At 36.3% G+C, this 21,886-nt stretch overlaps 3 protein-coding genes across 11 annotated transcripts in view; 1 reads left to right on the top strand and 2 right to left on the bottom strand.

Annotated features, from left to right (window-relative positions):
• Window positions 1-4,766, top strand: part of LOC109845579 (phosphatidylinositol/phosphatidylcholine transfer protein SFH12-like) — an 11,209-nt gene extending 6,443 nt beyond the window's left edge. For 5 of the 6 annotated variants that reach the window (XM_020414847.1, XM_020414846.1, XM_020414850.1 and 2 more), the window contains exons 12-16: window positions 520-637; window positions 1,238-1,647; window positions 3,485-3,556; window positions 3,861-3,921; window positions 4,542-4,766. In XM_020414847.1, the coding sequence (XP_020270436.1) occupies window positions 520-637; window positions 1,238-1,647; window positions 3,485-3,556; window positions 3,861-3,893 (633 nt within the window). In that variant the 3' untranslated portion in view covers window positions 3,894-3,921; window positions 4,542-4,766. The remainder of the gene's footprint in view (window positions 1-519; window positions 638-1,237; window positions 1,648-3,484; window positions 3,557-3,860; window positions 3,922-4,541) is intronic. The other variant, XM_020414848.1, reaches the window with a different exon arrangement.
• On the bottom strand, window positions 5,670-13,090 carry LOC109844702 (vacuolar protein sorting-associated protein 45 homolog). The gene is made up of 13 exons (XM_020413817.1): window positions 12,859-13,090; window positions 12,100-12,295; window positions 11,933-12,012; window positions 9,966-10,193; window positions 9,648-9,773; window positions 9,453-9,533; window positions 9,217-9,358; window positions 8,931-9,109; window positions 8,434-8,589; window positions 7,867-7,974; window positions 7,651-7,772; window positions 6,710-6,841; window positions 5,670-6,035 (listed from the first exon to the last, which is right to left on the bottom strand). The coding sequence occupies exons 1-13, from the start codon at window positions 12,946-12,948 to the stop codon at window positions 5,978-5,980; spliced, it is 1,698 nt and encodes a 565-aa protein (XP_020269406.1). The 5' UTR covers window positions 12,949-13,090; the 3' UTR covers window positions 5,670-5,977.
• On the bottom strand, window positions 13,787-19,944 carry LOC109844437 (cyclin-T1-2-like). Of its 4 annotated transcripts, none has more exons than XM_020413462.1 (7): window positions 19,790-19,944; window positions 19,064-19,306; window positions 18,010-18,091; window positions 15,873-16,007; window positions 15,541-15,716; window positions 14,686-14,837; window positions 13,787-14,595 (listed from the first exon to the last, which is right to left on the bottom strand). In XM_020413462.1, the coding sequence occupies exons 2-7, from the start codon at window positions 19,240-19,242 to the stop codon at window positions 14,111-14,113; spliced, it is 1,209 nt and encodes a 402-aa protein (XP_020269051.1). In that variant the 5' UTR covers window positions 19,243-19,306; window positions 19,790-19,944; the 3' UTR covers window positions 13,787-14,110. The 4 variants fall into 4 exon arrangements, with proteins under 4 accessions (XP_020269051.1, XP_020269049.1, XP_020269047.1 ...); XM_020413460.1 differs by lacking the exon at window positions 19,790-19,944 and adding an exon at window positions 16,120-16,169 and having other exon boundaries at window positions 16,264-18,091; window positions 19,064-19,116; XM_020413458.1 differs by lacking the exon at window positions 19,790-19,944 and adding an exon at window positions 16,120-16,525 and having other exon boundaries at window positions 16,624-18,091; window positions 19,064-19,116.

Genomic DNA, 21,886 nt, shown 5'->3' with positions numbered 1-21,886 from the left:
CCCCACAAACACACAAAAAATAACATAACAAAACAAAAAACCACCACACAAAAATCTTACTTAAAAAAAGAAGAAGAAGAAGAAAGAAGAGGAGAAAAGAAACCTCTGATATTATCTCACAGGGTCTTTTGGCTAAATACCCCCCAAATCTTGAACTTTGGATTTTTCTACCCCCAAACCAAATGAAGTTAAGCAAATGGTTGAAGGGCAGAGTTACAATTCTAATCCTTCCCTAATTAAACTTACCCTATCAAAATCCCTGCAGTAGATATCATGGAGTTTAAGATTGATGGTAGAAAAATCCAAAGTTTAAGATTTGGTGGGCATTTTAATAAATATCAAGATCTGGGGGTTAATTGAATAAGTATTGATGATTTGGGGCGTATGTAGTGATTATGTAAGAAGAAGATTGTCTCTTCTATAATGATGATCATACATTAATTATGCTGGTTACAAAGTGAGAAGTCGAATACATTACAACTGTATATCTTTCCGATTGTTCCTTATATAAACTTTCAGGCCCAATCCAATCAAGTAGATTTCCCTACTCCTGATGATGATATCCCGATGGTTGATAAAACCGTGGATGCAGGCTGGAACAAGGAAGCATCCAATGAAAAACCCGACATCTCGAAAGGTCCATATTTCTTCATACTCCACTAAAGCTTAAAATTAGGGTAAATTTTGCAAATACCCAATAACTTTGGGCATTTTTCACTAAGCCCCAATAAGTTTAGGAATCCGGAAAACCACCATAACATTTGAAATTTGTTCCGTCTAACCCCCATGACCAAGTTATATAAAATAACATCAATTTAGAGTTTTGAAGGATAAGATCATCAAAACAAATTATGGGGATTGGGAGCTCCAACCTAGGAGCGAAAGCGAGCAGAGAGAAGTAGAAAGAAGAGGGAAAGTGATTTTAGGTTGAAAAATATGTAAGAGAACATGAAGGCTTTTTTCTTAAAGTAGGAGTATTTTGGTCTTTTAACAGAAAGTGATTTGCACGTGACACGTTAGAACTAACAGTGTTAGCTTTGGGGGGTTTCTGAAAACTTGTTGGGGGTTAAAGTGAAAATGCCCAAAGTTATTAGGGGGTTTTGTGAAATTTACGCCTAAATTTAAGTGCTTTGTAATGTTGGACGTGCGAAATATTATGTACATACTTATCGGTGTGTATGCAGATAAATAAGCATATACTTCATTGTTACAATTTTAACACTGTTTGTGATTCTAGCACCAGAGGCTCCAGGTTTGTGTACTTTCCCTGATGCTTGCAAAACTCAAACTCAAGAAGGACTTCTTAGTAACAATCTGATTTCTGGAGTAATGGCCGTTGTCATGGGCTTTGTGACTGTGATCAAAGTGACACGTGCAGTGCCCAAGAAGATCGTTAGTGCGGCGATGGATTACACGATGCAAGCAGAGGCCATGTCAAAGCAGCACCAACAGCAGCCACCTGCTCCTGTTCCGACTGTTTCCATGGCTGAATTCTCTGTGGTTGCTAAGAGGCTCGGGGAGTTGGAGGAGTGTCTGAGAGTGATGAGCTCGAAGCCACCTGAGTTCTCCTTTGAGAAGGAGCAAATGCTCAAATCTGCAACGAGTCGTGTGGATAAATTGGAGTCTGAGCTTCAATCAACCAAGAAGGTAATATTTGTTATCACAATCACTTAATGGATTAATTGCACATCCACCCCTTGGCCCTTGTAGTTTCGTTGATGCAGATAGACGCGAGAGATTAAGTTTTTTTTTTGTCTTTTACCCTCATATAGACTCAATAATTTCACCCAGGGCCAATATATGTTAAAATTTTACCAAGGGTAAAAGAGTGAAAAAAAACCTAGGGGCCCTATCTGCAACAATTGAACTGCATGGTTTTCAAGCGTAATATAACAATACTACAGGGGTCTATGTGCAGTTAACCCTTGCTTAATATTCTTCTACATATTACAGATTTACGCCATTGTTTATGAAACAGGCAGCATCTTGCATAGAGATAAATCTAGTTTGACAGGCTTTTCTTTTATTTGGCTGAAAGTCAGTAAATCCATTGGCAGCAAAGACATTCTATTTTTCTTGAAAATAACTGTTGTAATAAGATATTTGATGATGAAGTTAAACATTCATGAGTTCCCTTTCTAATATTTGAAGTGTTTGCATCAAGGATATGCAATGATCATATTTAACAGAACTCGTCATTCATGAGATGATCTAGATTTTAGAAAAGATTACAGAAAAAGATTTTAGAAACACACAACTGCATTTTAGATTTATGATCTGTAGGGTACTGGTGAAGATATTATTGAGGCCTTCAGGAGAAATTCTGTTAGTCTGGAAAAAAAAAGGTATGCTGATACGAGTCGCCGTGCGAGCACCCTTTGGTCGCGGAATTACCAAAAGGTGGGTTGAGAAGAGGATGACCAAACACAAGAACAATTCAGTATAAGGCGAAGGAAAATACCTTCTCTAGATTATGAAGAACAAAGATTACAATCTCTCCCTCACAATCTCGCTAGAATTAAGAACAACCTCTCAACTCTCTCTCTAAAACCCTAATACAATTATTAGAATTTCTCTTGATCACTTCTCTCTGAGATCTGATTACAATCTAAACCCTAATCCTTTTGATCAGGATTTCACTTAGACCTAAAACCCTTTAGGACTACATCTTGGCCTCTAACCTCCCTGTTTAGAACCCTAAACAATCCCTATTTATAGGGTTTACAACGTGGTGGTAATCTTGTAAATAAACAAGTCCAAAAGGATCAGGAATCCCTGTCAAAACAGAATCCAAAACGAACCAGGAAAAGCCAAATATCGCGATCCGGTCGACCGCCAATCCTGGTCCGGTCGACCGGCCAGAGTGCTTCTGCAAACCCTGCATTGTGCAGGTTTTCCGGTCGACCGGCATGGATGCCGCGGTCAACCGGACAGAACCCGACCCTGTTTTCCTGATCTTCTGCGTTTCACTCCTTCTGACTTCTTTCGCCGTCCTCTATGGCTCCAACCACGCCTCTATTCTCAAGATATCATGAGAATCACCTATCCTCAAGCTCCCATGAGGATCGTTTTTCCGAAGAGAAGATACACCCGTATCATATGCTGAGCATTAGCCTTACAATTATGCGAGGAGAAAATCATGGATATTTATCTGTTGCATAAATTAAAAATAAAAGTAAACAGATAATATTACAAACGTGTAGTTAACCAAAAGTTGACAATAACTATAATAATAATATGATCTTTTCTCAGCTCTTCATTCTTTAAAATTATTATTGTTGAATGCCGGTTTTGATGATCTTGTCACCTCTTCACATTTAGAATAATTTCTAAATAGTTATAGGCATTAGTTTTCCTAATTTTTTTAATGTATTTTTATTTCGGGATAGCCCATTCCAGTTCACATTTGGAGGATCTTGTATTGAATTGGTCTGAACTGTTGGCTTATGTTATTAAAGCTTTTCAACATTTCTGCTTTTTATAGGCTCTTCAGGATGCACTAACTCGACAGGAGGAACTCCTTGCTTATGTTGAGAAGAAGAAGAAAAAGAAGAGGGTAAGTCATTTTCAAGCTAGAAAATTGAGTGGGTATCGCATATTGATAACTGTCCATCTCATTTCCTGTAAAGGTGAATTTCAATGGCACATAATTGACTCAAAAGAGATATTGACAGATACCTAATGGATTTTCTTTTCTAAATCTAATAATGTTACAATGAGGTTAGATTAGTGAATAAGGTAAACTAGTTTTTTAGCTCAATCTTTTTCCTTTTTTCTTTCTGTAGTTATGTAAAAGTCTTCATGCTTAATCATAATTAACTAACAGAAAGTGAGAGTTCCTATATTCTTTTTTTTAACAGAGATTCTTTTGGTCCTCCAAATCCTCCGCTTAGCTGCTTTGTGTCTTCCCACTGGTTGAAGGCAAGTGTACCTAGCTTTAAAGAGTTCTTTTTGGATCTTCTTGAAATTAATAGAAATTTACATGCCAAATACAACCAATTAGATGGATGGTGATTTACAAGGACATTGACCTTGCGAAGCTTTGTAAAAATATGCTAGAATATACAAATTGAGGTCTTTTTTCCCCCCAAGGATTCTAGCTGTATGTGGAAAGGGTTTTTTCTGATAATGATCCTCCAAATTATCGATACTTTAAACGACATCCCTCCCAAAAAATGAAAGGAATTCCCCAGATTGTTTAAGTAATACCAAGTAGGTCTCTATTAGTATTTTTTGAAAAACAGAACGTGATACAAAAATTTAACAGCCATTAGAAGTTCTTACTTAGCATATTCGACTGCATGAACCTGTTTTGTGTAACTTAAAAAAAATTGTAAGGTTATTTTAAATTCTGTTTCCTTGGAGGGACCGAGTTCAAAATGTTGATAATTTGGAGGATCGATATGAAAAAACTCGTAGAAACGTATGCTAGAAAAGATATTGCATATTGGTTGGAAAGGATTAATTTATATATTAAGCACTTAATTGTGGTGCTACATTCCTTTTCCCCCCTGGTTACATCTTAACCTTTTCAATTGCAGATCCCACTCTGGAGGTAGATGTACAAGGCCATGGGAGCTTGCAGCCTGTTTCAGTGAAAGAGCTGTAAATTTGAGGAATACATATACTTAGTTACTCCTTTATGCGTGTGTTTGGAAAAAGAGATCCAAGGTTCTGGATCAAAAAAAGGAAAAAAAAAAATATAACTATACTCCTTGTGTTTGCGAAAAGAGATGCGAGGTTCTGGATAAAAAAAAGAAAAAAAAGACAATTATATATAACTATACTCCTTGTATTTGCAAAAGGAGATCCAAGGTTCTGGATCAAATAAAGGACGAAAGAAAAACTATGATATGTAAATCATGATTCTTTCGCGAGCGGGTTTTAAATGTCTGATCTCTGTAGATCTTTTTATTACATAAATAAAGCTGAATGCTATTTCAGCCTTACCATTCCTCAGTTGGAGTTTTTATCTGGGATGTGCTCGTTACTATTTTGCTGGCAGTTAAAATTTCTTCTGGTCGAGTGATTATATGCACAAAATTTCACTATATTGATGACTATGAATCTGATTGAGGAAGTGCTTCACTATTTGATACCAGACTTTCTCAGAGGTAAATGTAATGTGAAGTACTGAAACTTTTGACAGGTTCTGTACATTTTAGAAGAAACAATGACAACTTGTATGTGGAGATTTCTTCAGATTTAAGCATTTGTTTACCTGAGGTTAAAAAAAAATTAAAAATTATCTTGATAAAGTGGTGCGTGCTTCATTGTAGGCTTGACGCCTATTGGATTTGACAAATTGAGGTGCAAGTTTCTGATGCTTTACGTGCGATGGAGGGCGATATCATGCCTCTCAAAATCTTGATTATAATTCGTACGGCTATCGGTTTGGCTTGTATAATGAAACATCAAGATCCTTTTTTTTCCTTAAATTTACAACTACAAGCTTGGAAGCATCTTCTGCCCGTTTCGCGGTTGTTTAATTTGGAGAAATATTACGACTGCATTTCGAGTTATAATTTTGTTTACGTTTTTCTTTATGTCACTAAAAGAGGGATTTTTTACGATTATAATTGCAATAAAATGATTTGTTATTAATTATCTGCAAATCATTTTTCAAAGAATGACTTGTATAATCTGCAACTGCAATTGTGAGGAGACTGTAACAGCGAAACAATCAACTGCAACTCCATCTTCTACACATTACACTTGCAATTACAAAATTTTATGTATCAAACAACCCCATTATCCTTGAAGTGATGTTAGGTACAGATGATATTCCAGAACCTATCAAGAAAATAACCCCAGAAATTCAATGCTCATTTTCACATGTATATATTTTCGTAATGAAGTCCATAACAATTGTTACATCAAGAAAAGCTCCCTTCTATTTGTTTGTCGCAGTGTCCGTGAGAATTTTTGCTGGCAGAGAATTTCTTCAATGTTCTTCTGCCTGAGGCTGTGTCCAGATTCAAACTGTGCTGCTCAAACGGGCTGCCCTCTGTGCCTCTTCCAAATCTTTGATGAACCTGCATTTTTCTCGAAAAAGTTAATCATTCGTCCAGGGATAACAAAGTTCTGGGCCTGACATGCAACTTACAAACAATCAAGTTCACAAAATGACTTAATTTCAAGAATGTCTTCACGTCTAGCTGTCCGGCTACAAGACATAATGTTAATTCAATCTCCTAAATGTATCATCATTATTCCTTCTCAGTCTCTTCTGTTAGCAGACTATCTCATTTATGGTTAGGACCATGGAAAGCTGAGTACCCATTCACGATTCATTATTTTGAACATCATGCCTTGCAATTTCTAGCAATAGTCTTCGAAATTGGACAGACTTCTAATCTACAGACTAGTAGCTATCGAAAATATGAAATGGGAAAAGAAATGCATGAGATATCTTAAGGCCTTGGGGAGAGGAATCTCTAAATGAGAGATGATACCTCCCTTAACACTGCTTGTTCCTACAGAACACAATTGTTCTGATAAAATGGTGGCAGCTTAATATATAAAATGATGTAAATCTGCAATGTACAAAGACAGTAAGAGCAGCACCACTTCAAATCAACAAGGAAATGTGCTGTACATGTATTAAGTTTACACTAAGGTTGGTATGCTAAGTAGGAAAAGAAAGAACTAGTAAGATTTGGAGACGGTCAAAAGTAACTACAACCATGAAGACCAAAGAAAACATTACCTCTTAGAATTGAGAACTGCAGAACCTCCAAGTATGAAACGTATCCCTGAGTTGGTAGCATTATGCAAAGCAACAATTCGTGCCTCCTCATAAGTCGTGCCTCCAACTATGAAGATCACGACCTCCACTGGCCTGCATCAAGGCAAAGCTAAATATTCTTTAACAAGAATATAAGGGTTGTCTGCACACAGGTCTGTTTTCCTTTTGCGTTTTGTGCAGTAGGCGCTAATTACAGAAGCTGTATCAACATTAGCATTAACCTCGTGTTATGTTTGCAAATGAAAATAAATAATCTTAGTCATATCTATGACACCCTATTTTTACATATATCTTACCTAAACCTAGTAAATATGACCATCTGAGTGACTCATTTTCTTTCACTTCCTCTTATTCTGCATATACTTCTTTCTCATCCATGGAACCGTAGTATGTGAAATGCTTGATATGAGAAGCTGATTGGGGACTAAGACCTGATTCTTCTAATTCTCCTTTCTTCTCATGACCATCACAGAAGGTTCTAACTTTATAGTAGTCTCAAAAGCAACTTATAGAGACCCAAATGGTTGTGGTCGTCGTCAACATGAATCCTATCCTTTAAAATTAACTAGCCCCTCCTTAACTACTTACAGCCAAGTTCTTTGAAGTCTATATTTTTACTCGTCTTTACACCCATACACCCCACCCCCACAACCAAAAATTAGCTATAAATTTTTTGCTCATAACTGGTCCATTCAGTGGCCTCCACTCTACATGACCAAACCATCTTTATCACTTCTCTGACATTTTATCCATAATAGGAGCAACCTCTGACCTCCTACATTGCATAGGTGGATATACAAAGGAAGCCAGGATTGTAGTCAATTAGTAATGTACAAGTTGAACTGAATTATCATCTCCGCCTTTAAGTTTATTGATTTTGTTCATTGACTTCCTCGACTTACCTTCCCTGCTGAAAGTGATTTCCAACAAATGGATAATCGACATCTCTGAGACGCCCTTTATTGATGCTTTCCATGGTTTGAAAAAGAAGTGGCTGGTGTTGGGTGTACACATTCTCTACACCCTGTGACAAGGCCAGAACTAAAACATGAGGATCATTGTCAAGAAAATACCTGTGACTTCTTGAAAAAGAAAGAAATGACTTGATGATGACGAACCTTAAGTCCCCGCGCCATATTACGAGCAATGTTCAAGAGATCACGATTTCCATACAGATCTCCCGTTCTTTTGTCAACCCCCGCTTGTTTTAGGAGGAATTGGATAAGCTGTTCATTCATGTAAAGCCAACATATTAGCTCTATTAAAAAAATATCAAGGATTATATTCTCATATTACTTGTTGATAATAAAGTGCTCGGGTCTTTCTAATGAAACATGAACCATTAGGTTTCAAATGGCATTAGAAATATAAGATATCACAATTTCCTGGATCCTTGGAAGTTGGAACCAGGGTAACCTCAACTTCTAGTTACTTAAAAAATCACTTCATTGTTTGAAAATGTAATATTGACTGGATAAATTGATGAAAAGCATCCAAGTCCGTCCAACACAAGAAAAATTTTAAAAGTTGGATATAGGGACATATCCCCCTCCTCTTTCAAGGAGGAGCTAGTTAGATGGAAATGAATAGCAGCTGACGCCACAGGCAAATATCAATAGCATTTATATGGCAAAGGAACATGTCTTGATTAGAATAGAAATGGGAAATTGGTTTAGTTACATTACACCAGACTTATACTTTGTAGACCGCGAAGCTAACTTGTTGAATAGCTGCATGAGTTGCACAGGACTCTCCTTCTCATAGCGCAAAGCATAGAGCATCACTAATCGCAAACGGTCAAGATCAGAGACACTTTCATCATTCAAGAGATTGGTGACAGCCTGCAAAAGGGTGAAAAACCAGGACATCATTTTTGTTGCTCACACTATAATTTGTAAATACCAAGCATAACCACCCACCAGTTACATTCTACATAATGTAGGTATAATTTCAAATTCCCAAATTTCTACTTCTATAACAAATACGCAAAAACCACATTGCATGATACGTTCCAAAATTAAAGAAATAATAAGCACGACATATTATGAAAATGATGCTGTCATATACAAACACAAACAAGATAACAAACTGGCTAATAGTATGGAGGGGCATTCCACATTTAAGGAGAAAATACAAGCTATCAGAATTTAAATTTGTATCCTAAGGTAGTAAAGTAAAATACCTCAAAAGCTGCCACCTGGCCACCATTACAAGCAAGCTCTTGCTCAGTTTGTGAAACTAACATAAGTTTCCGCTCTTCAACAATTCTGCTCATTTCTGTTACCATTGTGACATGCTTCGAGACATTCCCATGCATCTTCCGATATTCAGGGTAGTTGTCAACAAATCTGGCCATATCCTCTTCAAGGTATAAATGCTTCAGCCTCAGTTACAGTGTATCACAAATTCATAAATTGATAGAGATGTGATATTTTCTTACATAGGAAAAACAAAAGGCCTATATATACCTATTGTTTGAATATTCTGGTTACTCTTTGAAACCTGTTGAAACTCGTCCACCATTCTCTTAATGTTCATCCCAAGATCCCCAAAATTTTCATACATGTTAGCTTTAAAGAAAGCATCTTGCTCTGATGAAAGTACCACCTCCTGCAACCAGAAACAAGACAGTATCTATGATATTTGCAACAGTTCAAAGGCAATAAAGGACAAGAAAAGAGGCAAAATGTCAAATCCAGGCAACCTTCTGATCACTAGGGACTTTTCCAATGTTCCGCAGGTCTACTTTGTTGTCTTCAATGCCAATAAGTTCATTAACCATAGCCTATAGGCACAAACGTTAACAAATTGACTTACTCAAGTTTATGCTGGAAGTACAAAACCATCAATAAGTATCCATGTAGATGAATTTTATAAACAAGCTTATCACTAACAGTACCTGATATGTCCACTGATTCAACAAAGGAGTAACTGGATCATCTCTCCTGTCAACTACTAGAAGTAAGGGAGAGACTTCAGTTCGCCTAAAATCAAAAAGACCACTTTCTTGCTCGTACATAAGCTTCTGCAAAATGAAAGCAAAGTGGAATCAGAAAGCAATGTAATAATCCAAATACCTTAATCTATACAAAATACACAAAATTCAGAGGAAACAAACAGAAAATATAACAAATTGCAGGAAAAAGTTGTTGCAATACAATACGAAAAGTACAAAATTACGCAAACTATATACATTTCATCACACAGTTTTACTCACTGCAGTCTCCTGTGCGATCCTTTTTGCAATATCTGAGGTCCTCTGATAACGAATGACAGGTCGACGTTTAAGTGCCAAGAATACTGCAGCTATACCATCAACAACTCGGTCACAAAAGCTTTGTACAGATGTAGGGTCTACGACAGCTGGAAGCATGTATACATGATTCATTTGCAAATTCAAGGTGAAATGATAAGGATCGATGGCACTAAAGTCAGCAAAAAAATCCTGCAAGTGAATAAACATATTATAAACACAAAAACACTAGAACTGCGAAAACACTTCAACTGCTCATGACTTAAGATAGAAAAGCCAGAATACTATTAAAGCATGCACAAAAGATATATATGTACACCTACCAACAAAATAGAAAGTGAATGAAGTATGTTACTTGGCAAATGCAGAATCCTTGCACGACGTATTTTACGTTTCAGATTTTTAGTCTAGAAGGAAACAATTCCCAAAACAAAAGGCAGACTGATCCCCAATATCCTCACTGCTCAGTACACTCTTGTTCAACAAGCATTAGAGTGAAATTACCATAGATAACAATAACTTAGTATAGATCGGATGAACAAAAAGCCAGATCTTTTTGGGCTTTCTCCATATTAGAACTAGAAGAATGGAAACACATGAAAATCAATTACGTAACGTACAGCAACCATGTAAGACTAGACGAGCTATTTTGCGGAGTAGGAAACACCAAAGAAAAAATGAATGAAGCAAGGCCACATTTCAAATTGTTGCTGTCTTTATTGGTAAATGGGGATGCTAAGAAAGTTGCAGGAGCCAAGTCATAACTTATTTCATGTCAGTTCAATTATTTTAATGAGTATAAAAAAATTTCATGCTTGGTTCATCAGATTAATAAACTAGGTCATATGAGCTTTTAATGAGCTTGATCAAAAGAGCTTTCAATGAGCTTGAGAATCCTCAAGCTTTCTCGAGCACATTTACGATCATAATCAATTAATCACATTTTTAAGACTGATGCCTAAAAAATAGAAGTATTATATTATGACTGTCAAAGTTATAGCTTATGTGTAATGCATCTCATAATTATATAGTGATATATGGCCACATGGGATTGTGCTGCACAATGCCACATGTTAGAAATGTGTTTTTCTTTGCCACAAGTAGAAGAGTAGTATTTGGACATGGCAACTGGAATATGAGGTGTTGAGCGCATGAGGATGCTAGTTGTGCCAACTTTATGACAGGAAACAAAGACCATTTGCAAAAGTATTTACATATGCTCCATTTGTGTCTTTTGTATTCATCCATCACGTTTTGGAGTTTTATAAGAATCAATCAAGATAAGATTTTTATCTGTATTGAAGCATTAGAAATAATTACTGCTTAGCAAGAATCTCAATGCTTGCTGATTCACAGTTATGCTTAAATGCTTCTTGTTTTTATACTGCTCAGGTCCAAAGGATATTTTGACCTAAAGCTCTTGAGAGTTGTCTATTTTTAGTGTTTGTTTGCTTTCATAGATTGCTATCAGTAAACCCAGTTTGTGAAAGTTTTTCTAATTCTTTTGGCAGTTGGATCTTTACTTGTAAGAGCTTCGTACTTATGGAAGCAAGTTGGTGGCCTTCGACATGGTCTTTTGGACTTCGTGATTAATTGTTGAAATTCGCACATGAATTTGTGCTGGAAATGGTTGGGCATAAGCTGGGTGTAACCTGTATAAATAGAAGTGAGTAAACACCATAATTCAAACGCGTCCAATTCCATTAATCTCCAATTTGCATGACATAGGTCAGTCAATCCAAAAACAAATCCTTAACAACATTCACTGACCAAAATATTCTAGAGCATCTGCACTTGCTATTGAAATAAAAATGTAAATTGAAGACAAAGTCAACAACCCATCAAAAAAAAGCTAACATTATAACAAAAGAAAAGCAGAAAGAAAAGAGGGGGATGGACAAAAAGAAAGAGGATTACTCCATACAACTCACTTGAACTTGTTGGACAACTTCTTGCTCGTCTGAATCAGCAAGAACTTGAATTTGGGTAGTCTTCAAAATGTTGGAGAAAACTACAAAAATACCAAACCAATCAGGGCACTAACAACTTAGTGATCAGCATTTAAAATAACTATAAAATCAGCCTACGAGAAGCATACACAAGTGATATTCTCCGAATCTAGGAGTAGACAATTGCCGTCGCAAGTGTTGAACATTCTCCAATGTCGGACGAAGGAAGTAGACTGCTTTGAGATGTGCCATTGATTCTTTAGACTTCGAATCAACCAGTTCTACTAAAAACACCTCCTTCTGAAGTAGTTCTGACTGTGAATATACAACACTAACAACGCTAACCTGCACAGAAGAAATTATGAAGAACACATAAATCCATGTGAATCCCTCTCTTGTATGCAGAAGCCAAGGGCAAGAATTTGCACCAACATAAAACAAAAATTGCTGTGTTGTTTAGCTCATCATAAAATTTTGTAAACTCTTATAGCTGATCCTTTTCAGTCGTTATGAACAAACTTATTAGACACAAAAAAACAAGTAGTTTTAGTAAAATTATAATAAGATTGCAGCTAATGGGGCAAAATTTTGAGATGAAGGCTTTTTGCTGTTTTCGTCATCGTTGTAGCTGATCCTTTTCAATGAATGATACCAATTTCGTACCTTCTTCCAGATTTCAAATATTGTTAAATTCTCATGGGATTTTGAGCAATTACAAAGAATCTTCCAAGAATTTTAAAAATAAGTATAAATATCAACAGCACAAACCCTAATTCATGAAGGGGAGAATTGAACAATTCGATAATAGCAAATACGAGATCTTAAAGGCCATCACTTTCAAATAATGAGATCTAAGAGATTAAGAAATTGGAATATGAAAGAAAAAAGAGGGGAAATAGAAATCTCACAGTTTGAGAATCGAGGACGAGAACTTTCATTCCCGAGATATCTTGAAGCATTTTCCCAATGTAATCGCGCACGATAGGAATCAGCGACATTTTGCCCTAATTTGTTTGGGCAAAATTTTAGATTAGGGTTAGGGTTTTGAGGATTCTCGTCTATTTCGTTCGGAGATCTCTGAGTTTCATTATTGTCAAAATCGTGATCGCTTCGAGACGAAGAAGGTAGAGAGAGAGGAGAGTGAAGACGCTGGTAAGAAAATTCTAGTTTTTCTGGGTTAATTTCATATAACCCCCTGAATTTTAGGTATGTTTGACATAGCCCCTGTTCTTTCAATTTATATTTAACGGAATTTTTGTCAAAGATGAGATAAGGATTAAGTTAAAGAGGAAAAAAATGAAAATCAAGTGAGAATCATGCCCTAGTACAGAGACCAATTTGACCTTTTAGCCAACCATTATAAAATACCAATACAGATCAACATCCACGTACTTGATTGGTTAGGAGTAGCTGGAACATCATGTTGTTCGAAGTACATTTGAATTTTAAAAGTCTTATTTGGTTAGATGAATTCGCAACACCAAAAGGTTGTTGCTATAACAAAAGAAAATAAAAAAATAGAGGTGCGGAAACAACACTCAAATTCAAGAGTGTTGCAACAACGAGTAGGAACACCATGCGCCTAACCAAACGCGCTACCCTCACGGTCGCAGACTAACACGAAAGCCCAAGCGCCTAACTAAACGCGCTACCCTCACGGTCACAGACTAACATGAAAGCCCAAGCGTAAAACAAAAATTACTCATTGTGTAGCAGTTATATCTTGGATGACAAACTAGTTTACAAAGTCTGAACAACATAAAAGCATCCAAGCATCCAATCGAGTATCCTCAAAGAGCTGTGATAAATTAATGACATGATTTCACCCATAATAACTGAATGATTTACAGAGCTTGAGCTATAAAAGAATGTACAATTGAACGTGTACACATTCATCAAAAGAAAAATTGAACGCGTACATACAACTATCCTCACAGAACTTTGTGAGAAAGGGATGAAACCATTACATTTATAATTGAATGATTTATAGAGCTTGAACAATGCCATTCTGTACAACTGAACACATACTGAGCTCATTTTTAGCTACTGCAGCCATAACTTTTAATGACAACAGCGCTTAAAATAATCCACTAAAGTTCAGACCCATTCATAATAATTTCATGGTATCTGCAGTAACAACTTCAATCTCCCTACAAAATCTCAAACTTGTCTTTGCCTCTTGGTTTCCAACTCTATTCCAGCTTCCAGCTCTCTTTGAATCCAAGATTCTTCACTTGAATCGTCCAAAGCTTGTATACACTTGTAATTAACTTCTGTTTTCCTCTTTCGCGTCTTCATCAATGCTTTGATTCTGTCCACGTTGATCTTATTAAGGGCATGCTCCTCTCTGCAATCCTCAACAACACCAACCGGGCTTTCAGAATTTCTCAGCTCGCATTGAGCTTCCCTAATTTTCTTCAATTCTACGAGTCTTGCTGAGCTAGCTTCCTCACTAAACTCATGACTAGGGCTTCTAATTGAAGACCCATCTCTGCTCAATACACAAGACTCTGGGCTGCTTGATGGCTCCTCTTCCTTCTCCGCAGACGCAACTGGAGGTTGGATTACCTTTGGCTTCTCGGGTGCAGGAGATACCAAAGGTCTTTTATTGTAACCCAATAACTCCATCATTTGTTGAAGTATCTCTACAATTTGTAATAGAATACCCAATTAAGTAAATGTAAGATAGTGGCTATGCATTTGTAAACTAGTAAAGCTGGTAAAAGTTATTTTACCATCTAACTGTTTTGGCACGATTTCCAACAATTGCCACCAAATGCAACCATCCCCTGTTGGAAGTTTCATATTGTGATGCTTAGCAGCAAGATAAAGAGACCCGGCTGCAATGTAACTGGGTTCATATTGCAGGCAGAGTGTGGTTCGAAGCCTGTAAGGAATTTCAAAAAGATATTAGCGCTTTGTGATGTATGTAGTCTTGAGCAGGAGAAAGCAGATGCATAGAAATCTATAAATATTTGGTTATATTAAAAACTGGAAATAAGTTAATCTTGCAGAAAAAAGAATAATGAGTTGTTATATATATACCCCTTAAATCATGTGTATTAAACTACCCCTCGAATCATCAACTTTAGGGGAAATTACCTCTAAACCAAGAAATCAACTTTTATGGCTACTTGTAACTGCAATGTAAAACTATCAACACAGCAATCAAAATTTTACTCACCATATTCAACAAAGTTGATGATATGTTGATGGGGGGTATTTTTACAAGGTTGATGATTTGGGGGTCATCATGCAAATACTAAGACTTAAGGGGTATTTGTGCAAATATGCATGATTTAAGGGGTACATATATAAAAAACACAAAAACAATTTGACGAAATCCTGAATTACTGTGGACATGCAAATTTCTAAAAAAACTTAGCACAATTCAGCTCAAGTATCACAAATGCAATTGATAACATAATTAAAAACTTCAATTGTCTAGAATATTGTCTAATTAGAAAGTCTGGATACAAGAAAAGTTTGTTCCCATGGGAGAATAACTAGTTATACTTTAGAAATTTTTGGCTAAATAAAGAAATTGAGGAGAATTTAAGAATTTTGTCTGTAAGCAAAAATTGGATTACCAGTTATTCACAAAATTCCACGCTGTTTGTATCACATCCTTTTGGGTGATCTTCAGCTTCCTAAAAGCTTCATGGAGTGGTTTATAAGGAAGCGGAATATCAAAATCATACCGAACGGTACACAAAAGCAGTCTTTCCCCATTTAGGATTAGTTCCTTCTGTTTCTCAAAGATATCCTGTCATTCAAAGAAAAGGAAGAATAAGATGAAAACTGAAGCGACTAATGACTATATAACATTACTTGGCATTTCAAAGAAAAGGAAAAGTAAGATGAAAACTGAAGCAACCATATAACAGCACCGAATAATTAGAGGTTTTTTACGGTTTAGTACCTTCTGATATATTCTCCGAGCAGAAGCAGGCTCCTGTTGGTACATCGTCTCGTATGCCACTTTAACAACCTTATGCAAATGGCAAGGAGTGTCTGCAACCTTTGAAGCAAGGAACATGGAAACCGTTGCAATCGTCTGCCAAAAAAAAGCTATCAGTTCTCAGTAAAGAAAACTGGTAAAGAAAAAAAATGCTACAAAAGTAGTCAAGAACAAGTTTAACAGTGTGCTATATTAATTCTTGAAATACCTGAGATATTAGACAGAAAAGCATATGTATTTATTCCATTCTTCGCAAATCTGCAATTATGTATAATATATTTGCACCATGGATAACACCTCTAGGATGAGGTAGGACACTCAAACCCTCAACAATAGAAGATAGACTACTTACTGAAAAGTGGATTATGAAACAGTTGGAGCCGTCAGGTTCAGTAAGTTTCTGAAATATAAATAAAATATTTCTGCATATTAGGTACTCTCCAGGGAAGATGCCAAAGGGGCTTTAACCCAGATCCTTGTTCAATATAGTAGAGGATATTGAGTAGGCTCCGTAATTCTCATATCCTTGCGCGCAAAGTGATCTCTTAAACAAATTATTTAACCCTGAACTAACCCAAACACTTGGTATATATAGTTGGGCAATTTTTTGGTATCTGGAAAAACAAGTAAAAAAGTCAGGAAACCTTAATAAGATTGAAGGAGAAGAATGAATGTTAACAGATCGCCAGTTTAAGTACAAAAATGAGGTTACCTCCACTATATATTGTTAAGGGGAATTCTTTCGCTGTCCAAAATGAACCAAATTTTTTTTTGAAGAAAATATGCTGTATTTGAACGTTGATGAACACCAGTAAGATAAAAGAGAAATAACCTGAGCTTTATTTGACGTCCAATGAATTCCTGTTTATGGAGCTCTAATGGAATTAGTATGATACAGAAAATAGAGATGTTGAGGACAACCATCAAAATGGTGAGAATAATGTAGTTCCAGGGATCTAATCCCTTCTTAATGGAAGCAATCAAAACCACTTTGTTTGGGATCCAAATTTAGGCGGTGACCAGTAGCTTATTTGCTTCCAGGCTTGCAACAACTCCTAAACACTTTAAGCTCATATAATTGGGCAGAAGGACCGAATGTTACGTCTTGAAAGCCTATTACAAAGAGTGTCTTCCCAAAGGGAACATTGATAACCACCTTGCTGGGGCTCAAGTTTAGGTGATGGCCACCGCCTTATTTGCTTCCAGACTTGCAAAACTCATAAAAATTTTAAATCTTCACAATTGGACAGAAGGACTGAATGCTAGGACATAGAAGCTTATTACAAAGAATGCCTTCGCAGTTACATCTCTTTAATGCTCGTTCAACATCAATTTTCTGGTCATCCCTTCTTCACCTCAACTCAAAGTGAAAAGTCTCATGTAGCTAGCACTATATGATTAATTGCTCACCTCGATAACCTTGCCAAAAGGAATTGGCTACATAATCTTACAAGTGTCCTTTGTAACAAACAGTCCAGAGACCAACGATTACATCTTCCTCCACAATTCTTACACTCACAGTATTTAAGTTCTTATTCTTGTCGGTTATTTCTCAAATCAACTTCCATCATTGCCTGCAGTACTTTGGGACTTTTAGTGTCAGAACATCCCTTCAGACATCGTTAGTCAAAGGGATTTTATCGTCCTTGCATACTACGTTGATATTTGGAATGAACGGAATGCAAAAGTATTTTGGAAAAGATGCAAACACTCTTCATATCCTGATTGATGATCATCTTCCTTTAGTAAGACAACACCGCCTTACACTGAAATAGGTGCTTGACTCGAAGCAACGCAACAGCTTGATGTAGAAAGTGATATTAGTCTTTTTCGTATTCTAATCTTTTCTCATTTCCTACTGTACTTCTTCTCTGTCTTCCTCTGTATATATATTTTGGATCTATTTTTTCTAATTAATAAATCTCCTGGGCATTTTGCCCCGGTACTCAAAATATCATCAGAGAACATAACTCGATGAAATCTGAATCAGTTTGTAAGTTTATATGTTTCTTTAGAACAACAGACAGTTAATTGCATGACAATGCAGTAACAAGTTTAACGTGACACACACAAGTGCATAACATATATGATTCCTTACCTGCCATTCATTCCTTCTGTGAGACTGATGGAGATAAAAGCGATGGCATAACATCATTGCTGTTGCAATAGTGACCTGAGGTCTGCAAGATAAGAGAATAATCCAACATTCTTATTAGGAATAAGAAATGGCGTAGGCTGTTGGCAACAAGAAAAACTGCATAACATTGAAAAGATTAAAGTAAGTATGCAAAATCAAACAGGAAAAAAAATCTGGAAATTCCCTTAAGTAATCAGTTCACACTTCTCTGTATCTGTTTATACATGTCAAACAATTCTCTGTGTCGTAACTTGCATCTAATATGAGTCTCTCAACTACATAATAATATAAACAGAATCACCAGGAGTTTTCTCCATTGTTTTTGGAGTATAATAGTCACTTCTAGGCTGTAATTTCTTAGGCAGAAACATGATATGATGCAGATCACAGGTGCAAGGTTTACACACGAATTGTCCTTAAAAGATCATTTGATAGTTGGTGAAGTATGCTTCTAAAACTTAATAGTCTCTTTGATATCAACTACACAGAAGTAAAGATGCAACAGAATTTATGACTAAACATCTATATCAGTTTATAGGATATGGCAACTGATTAACATCAAATTCTGAATGATCTAGTTGTCTGCTCCAGCAGATATTTGGCATGATTGGTGATGTTTTCTTCTCAATCAACAAAAAGATGGGATCATGAAATCATCGCAGCCCTTCGGTTCATTTGGAAAGAAAGAGATCAATGCATTTGGAATAGGAAGCATTTGACAACAAATATTATCCATAGTTCAGCTCTACTTGCTGAATTTTGGGATTCATACAAACCATGAAATTGGTAGCCTATCTTTTTCAATGCACTCGCTCTCAGTTGTAAGCTCTCCTCTACTACCAACGTATGTACCTCACTCCTATATTACTCTATTATATTCACTACTTGATAAAATTGCGCTATGACCCTTGTACGCAAAATAGGAAAGTAGACAAAAAATGCTGAAATTTATTTCATTCTAATAGCTCGCTAGAGACTCGTATATTCATATTAAAGCCAAAGAAGAAGTACATACACTCCAAGCCTCTTGCCGATATCTTGAAGGAATGAACAGTAAACTGTTCGAATCTGCGTCTCCTTCCTCAAATCAACACCATCTTTTCTCGAAGCAGAATATTTTTCAATCTCTTGTCTGCTCCAATACCAGCTGAATCTACACTTGTGAGGCAAATCATCCATCTTCCTTTCGGCCATTAGATATCTGTTTCTATGAGTATAAGCTTCTTCCCAGGCCACTTCAATGATCCAGAGAATATTTCTGCAAGGGAATATAGTGAATATCTATAAGGGAAAAAGATGCTGTATTTAGCATATGCAAACCCAACTATCTTAACTTAAAACTGTGGAAAATAAAACGGGTGTCAGCTTATAAACGAATAATTGCTGAGGTTTACACGTAAAAACCCAGAATTTTTTTTTTCAAAATTGAAATTGATCCAAACAGGTGAAACAAACTTCAATAGGCCATACTGAATTATTTCGGGAAAAAACAAAATTCTATATTCAGTACCGAATAATTTGATTTTCTTTTTAAAATTCAACAAGAAATTTGGGCAAACAATATGATGCTCAAAATTCTATAGCAATTCGTCAGCTTCTTGAAGACATGACATCAAAAAAAGCCAATAATTTCAACTCCAGAATCACAAGTTTCTGGAAAAGGTCTAATCTTCCGAAAAAAAACCCAAAATTGTTTACAAATTTAACGAATTTAAGAGGAGAAAAAGAACGAGATAATTACCTGGAATAGAATCGGAGATCGTGGTTTGGGGGCGCAGTATTGAGATTAAAACCGTAGAGAGAGAATTTGGGGAATGAATTTGAGAGAGAGAGAGAGAGGAGAGAAACCCTAGATTTTTTTTTTTCTTCTTCGGGGAGGGGAAGATGATATATTGGTCAGCGAAAGCCAACTGTCTTTAGGAAACAAAATATGCAATTAACCTCCCAATACTTTCATATTTTAGGTAAATGTGGTGACTTTTAGAACGATGTTTGACTTGATGAAGAAAATATGCAATTAACCTCCCAATTAACTCACCGTTTCATGGGCGGGGCCCTACGCGGTAACGAACGAGATGCAGCACACGAATCACGTGGTAAAATTGTAGTACACATTAATCAATTATCTCCTGCCCATAACTATTGAGCCCAACTTCTCTCTTAGCCCATGTTGTCTTTCCTGGTCAGGCCCATTCCCATAGCATCCTGGGTTAACTTACATTAATTTTTGCGCCATTCACTTGATGAAGAAAATTAAGATAAGATCACCTTTCAAAAAAAAAACTAATTTTAATATTTCTTTAAATGTTGACGTGACGTGCAGTAATGTGTATTTTTTTTAAAAAAAATTATCACTCAAATGTCAAAAATAATCATATCATATCATACTCCCTTTAAAAGTACGAGTTTAGAAAATTCTTTCCATAGTCAATATTACCATTAACTTTTTTTGAATATTATATTGTTATCCTAATTGTTGGTGTTAAATGATCACATATTCAATAATATCCGCGGTTGGATAGGGGTGAGGTTGATGAGGGTCTGCTTTCTTCCCCGAATATCTGATCTGAGTTGGGTTGCTGAAAAGCCTACACATGTAGAAACACGTAAGAGAACGGGGACTGGTTCTCCCATAGTTCCTCTGACGATCCAGTCGGCTAGTGACATTGAGTGGGTAAAATAAAGAACTATGAGAGTTTTTGTGTCTGCAGTATAACTTGTAGATTACTCTGAGAAGATCAGATCTTCAAATTCGAATTTTGAATCCACCCTCCCAAATGAGGGAATAGATTTAATCTCATTTTTAATGGCATCTTTTCAGAAAGGAGATTCAGGTGAACCCATTGCTTCTTGGAATGAGCTTGGATCACCTTCAACAAGAAAGGTGAAGAAGTCTTTTCCAAAATTCTTTTGAATTTTACCTCTTTTGCTCCTTCGAGGTTCAATATTAAAAGGCTGAGAAGAACTGGAAGATGGTAAATCACAAGGAAAAGATGAAATAGGATTTTTAGAGATTTTGGATTTAAAAGAAAAGATGTTTTCAAAATAGACTGCATCTCTAGCTTCAATGATTGTGTTGTTGTATATGTCACTGATTTCAGAGTTAATGATCAGAAATCTGTTAACATTGATATCTAGTACATATCTAATAAAAGCAACATCTACTGTCTTAGAACCAATTTTCCTCTTCTTAGATTCGGGAATAGCTACTTTAGCCAAGCAACCCCAAACCTAGAAGAAATTTAACCTAGGAGATCTCCCCTTCCAATATTCATAAGGAGTTGTCTCAGAATGTTTATGGGGAATCCTATTGAGAATGAAGCAAGCAGAAAGAAGAGCTTCACCCCAGAGATTTTCAGGTGCTCCTGAACCGAGTAACATACAGTTTACCATGTCTATTAGGGTTCTGTTCTTTCGTTCAGCTACCCCGTTAGACTGTGTTGTATAGGGAGCAGTAACCTCATGAATAATACCGTGATATTAGCAATATTCAGTCATATCATTTGAGGTATACTTCCCCCATGATCAGATCTTAGAATCTTGATTTTTTTGTCAAGTTGGTTCTCAGATTCAGCTTTATACACCTTAAACATATCTAAGACTTTATCTTTAGTTCTGAGAAGATAGGTGTAACAATATCTGGAGTGATCATCTATAAATGTCACAAAATATCTCCTACCCCCTCGGGTGAGAACTCGGTTTGAGTCACACACATCACTATGAATTAATTCGAGAGGTTCGGAGTCTCTAGTTATAGACTTGAAGGGTTTTTTAGTGGGTTTCCCTTGAACACATATCTCACACTTAGATGATGGATCATAAGAGGATTTAGGAATAA

The sequence above is a fragment of the Asparagus officinalis genome, chromosome 6 (genome assembly GCF_001876935.1).
Source record: "Asparagus officinalis chromosome 6, Aspof.V1, whole genome shotgun sequence".
Classification (NCBI taxonomy): Eukaryota; Viridiplantae; Streptophyta; class Magnoliopsida; order Asparagales; family Asparagaceae; genus Asparagus; species Asparagus officinalis.
Note: the sequence above shows the minus strand (reverse complement) of the source record. Positions and strands in the feature narration are given on the sequence as shown.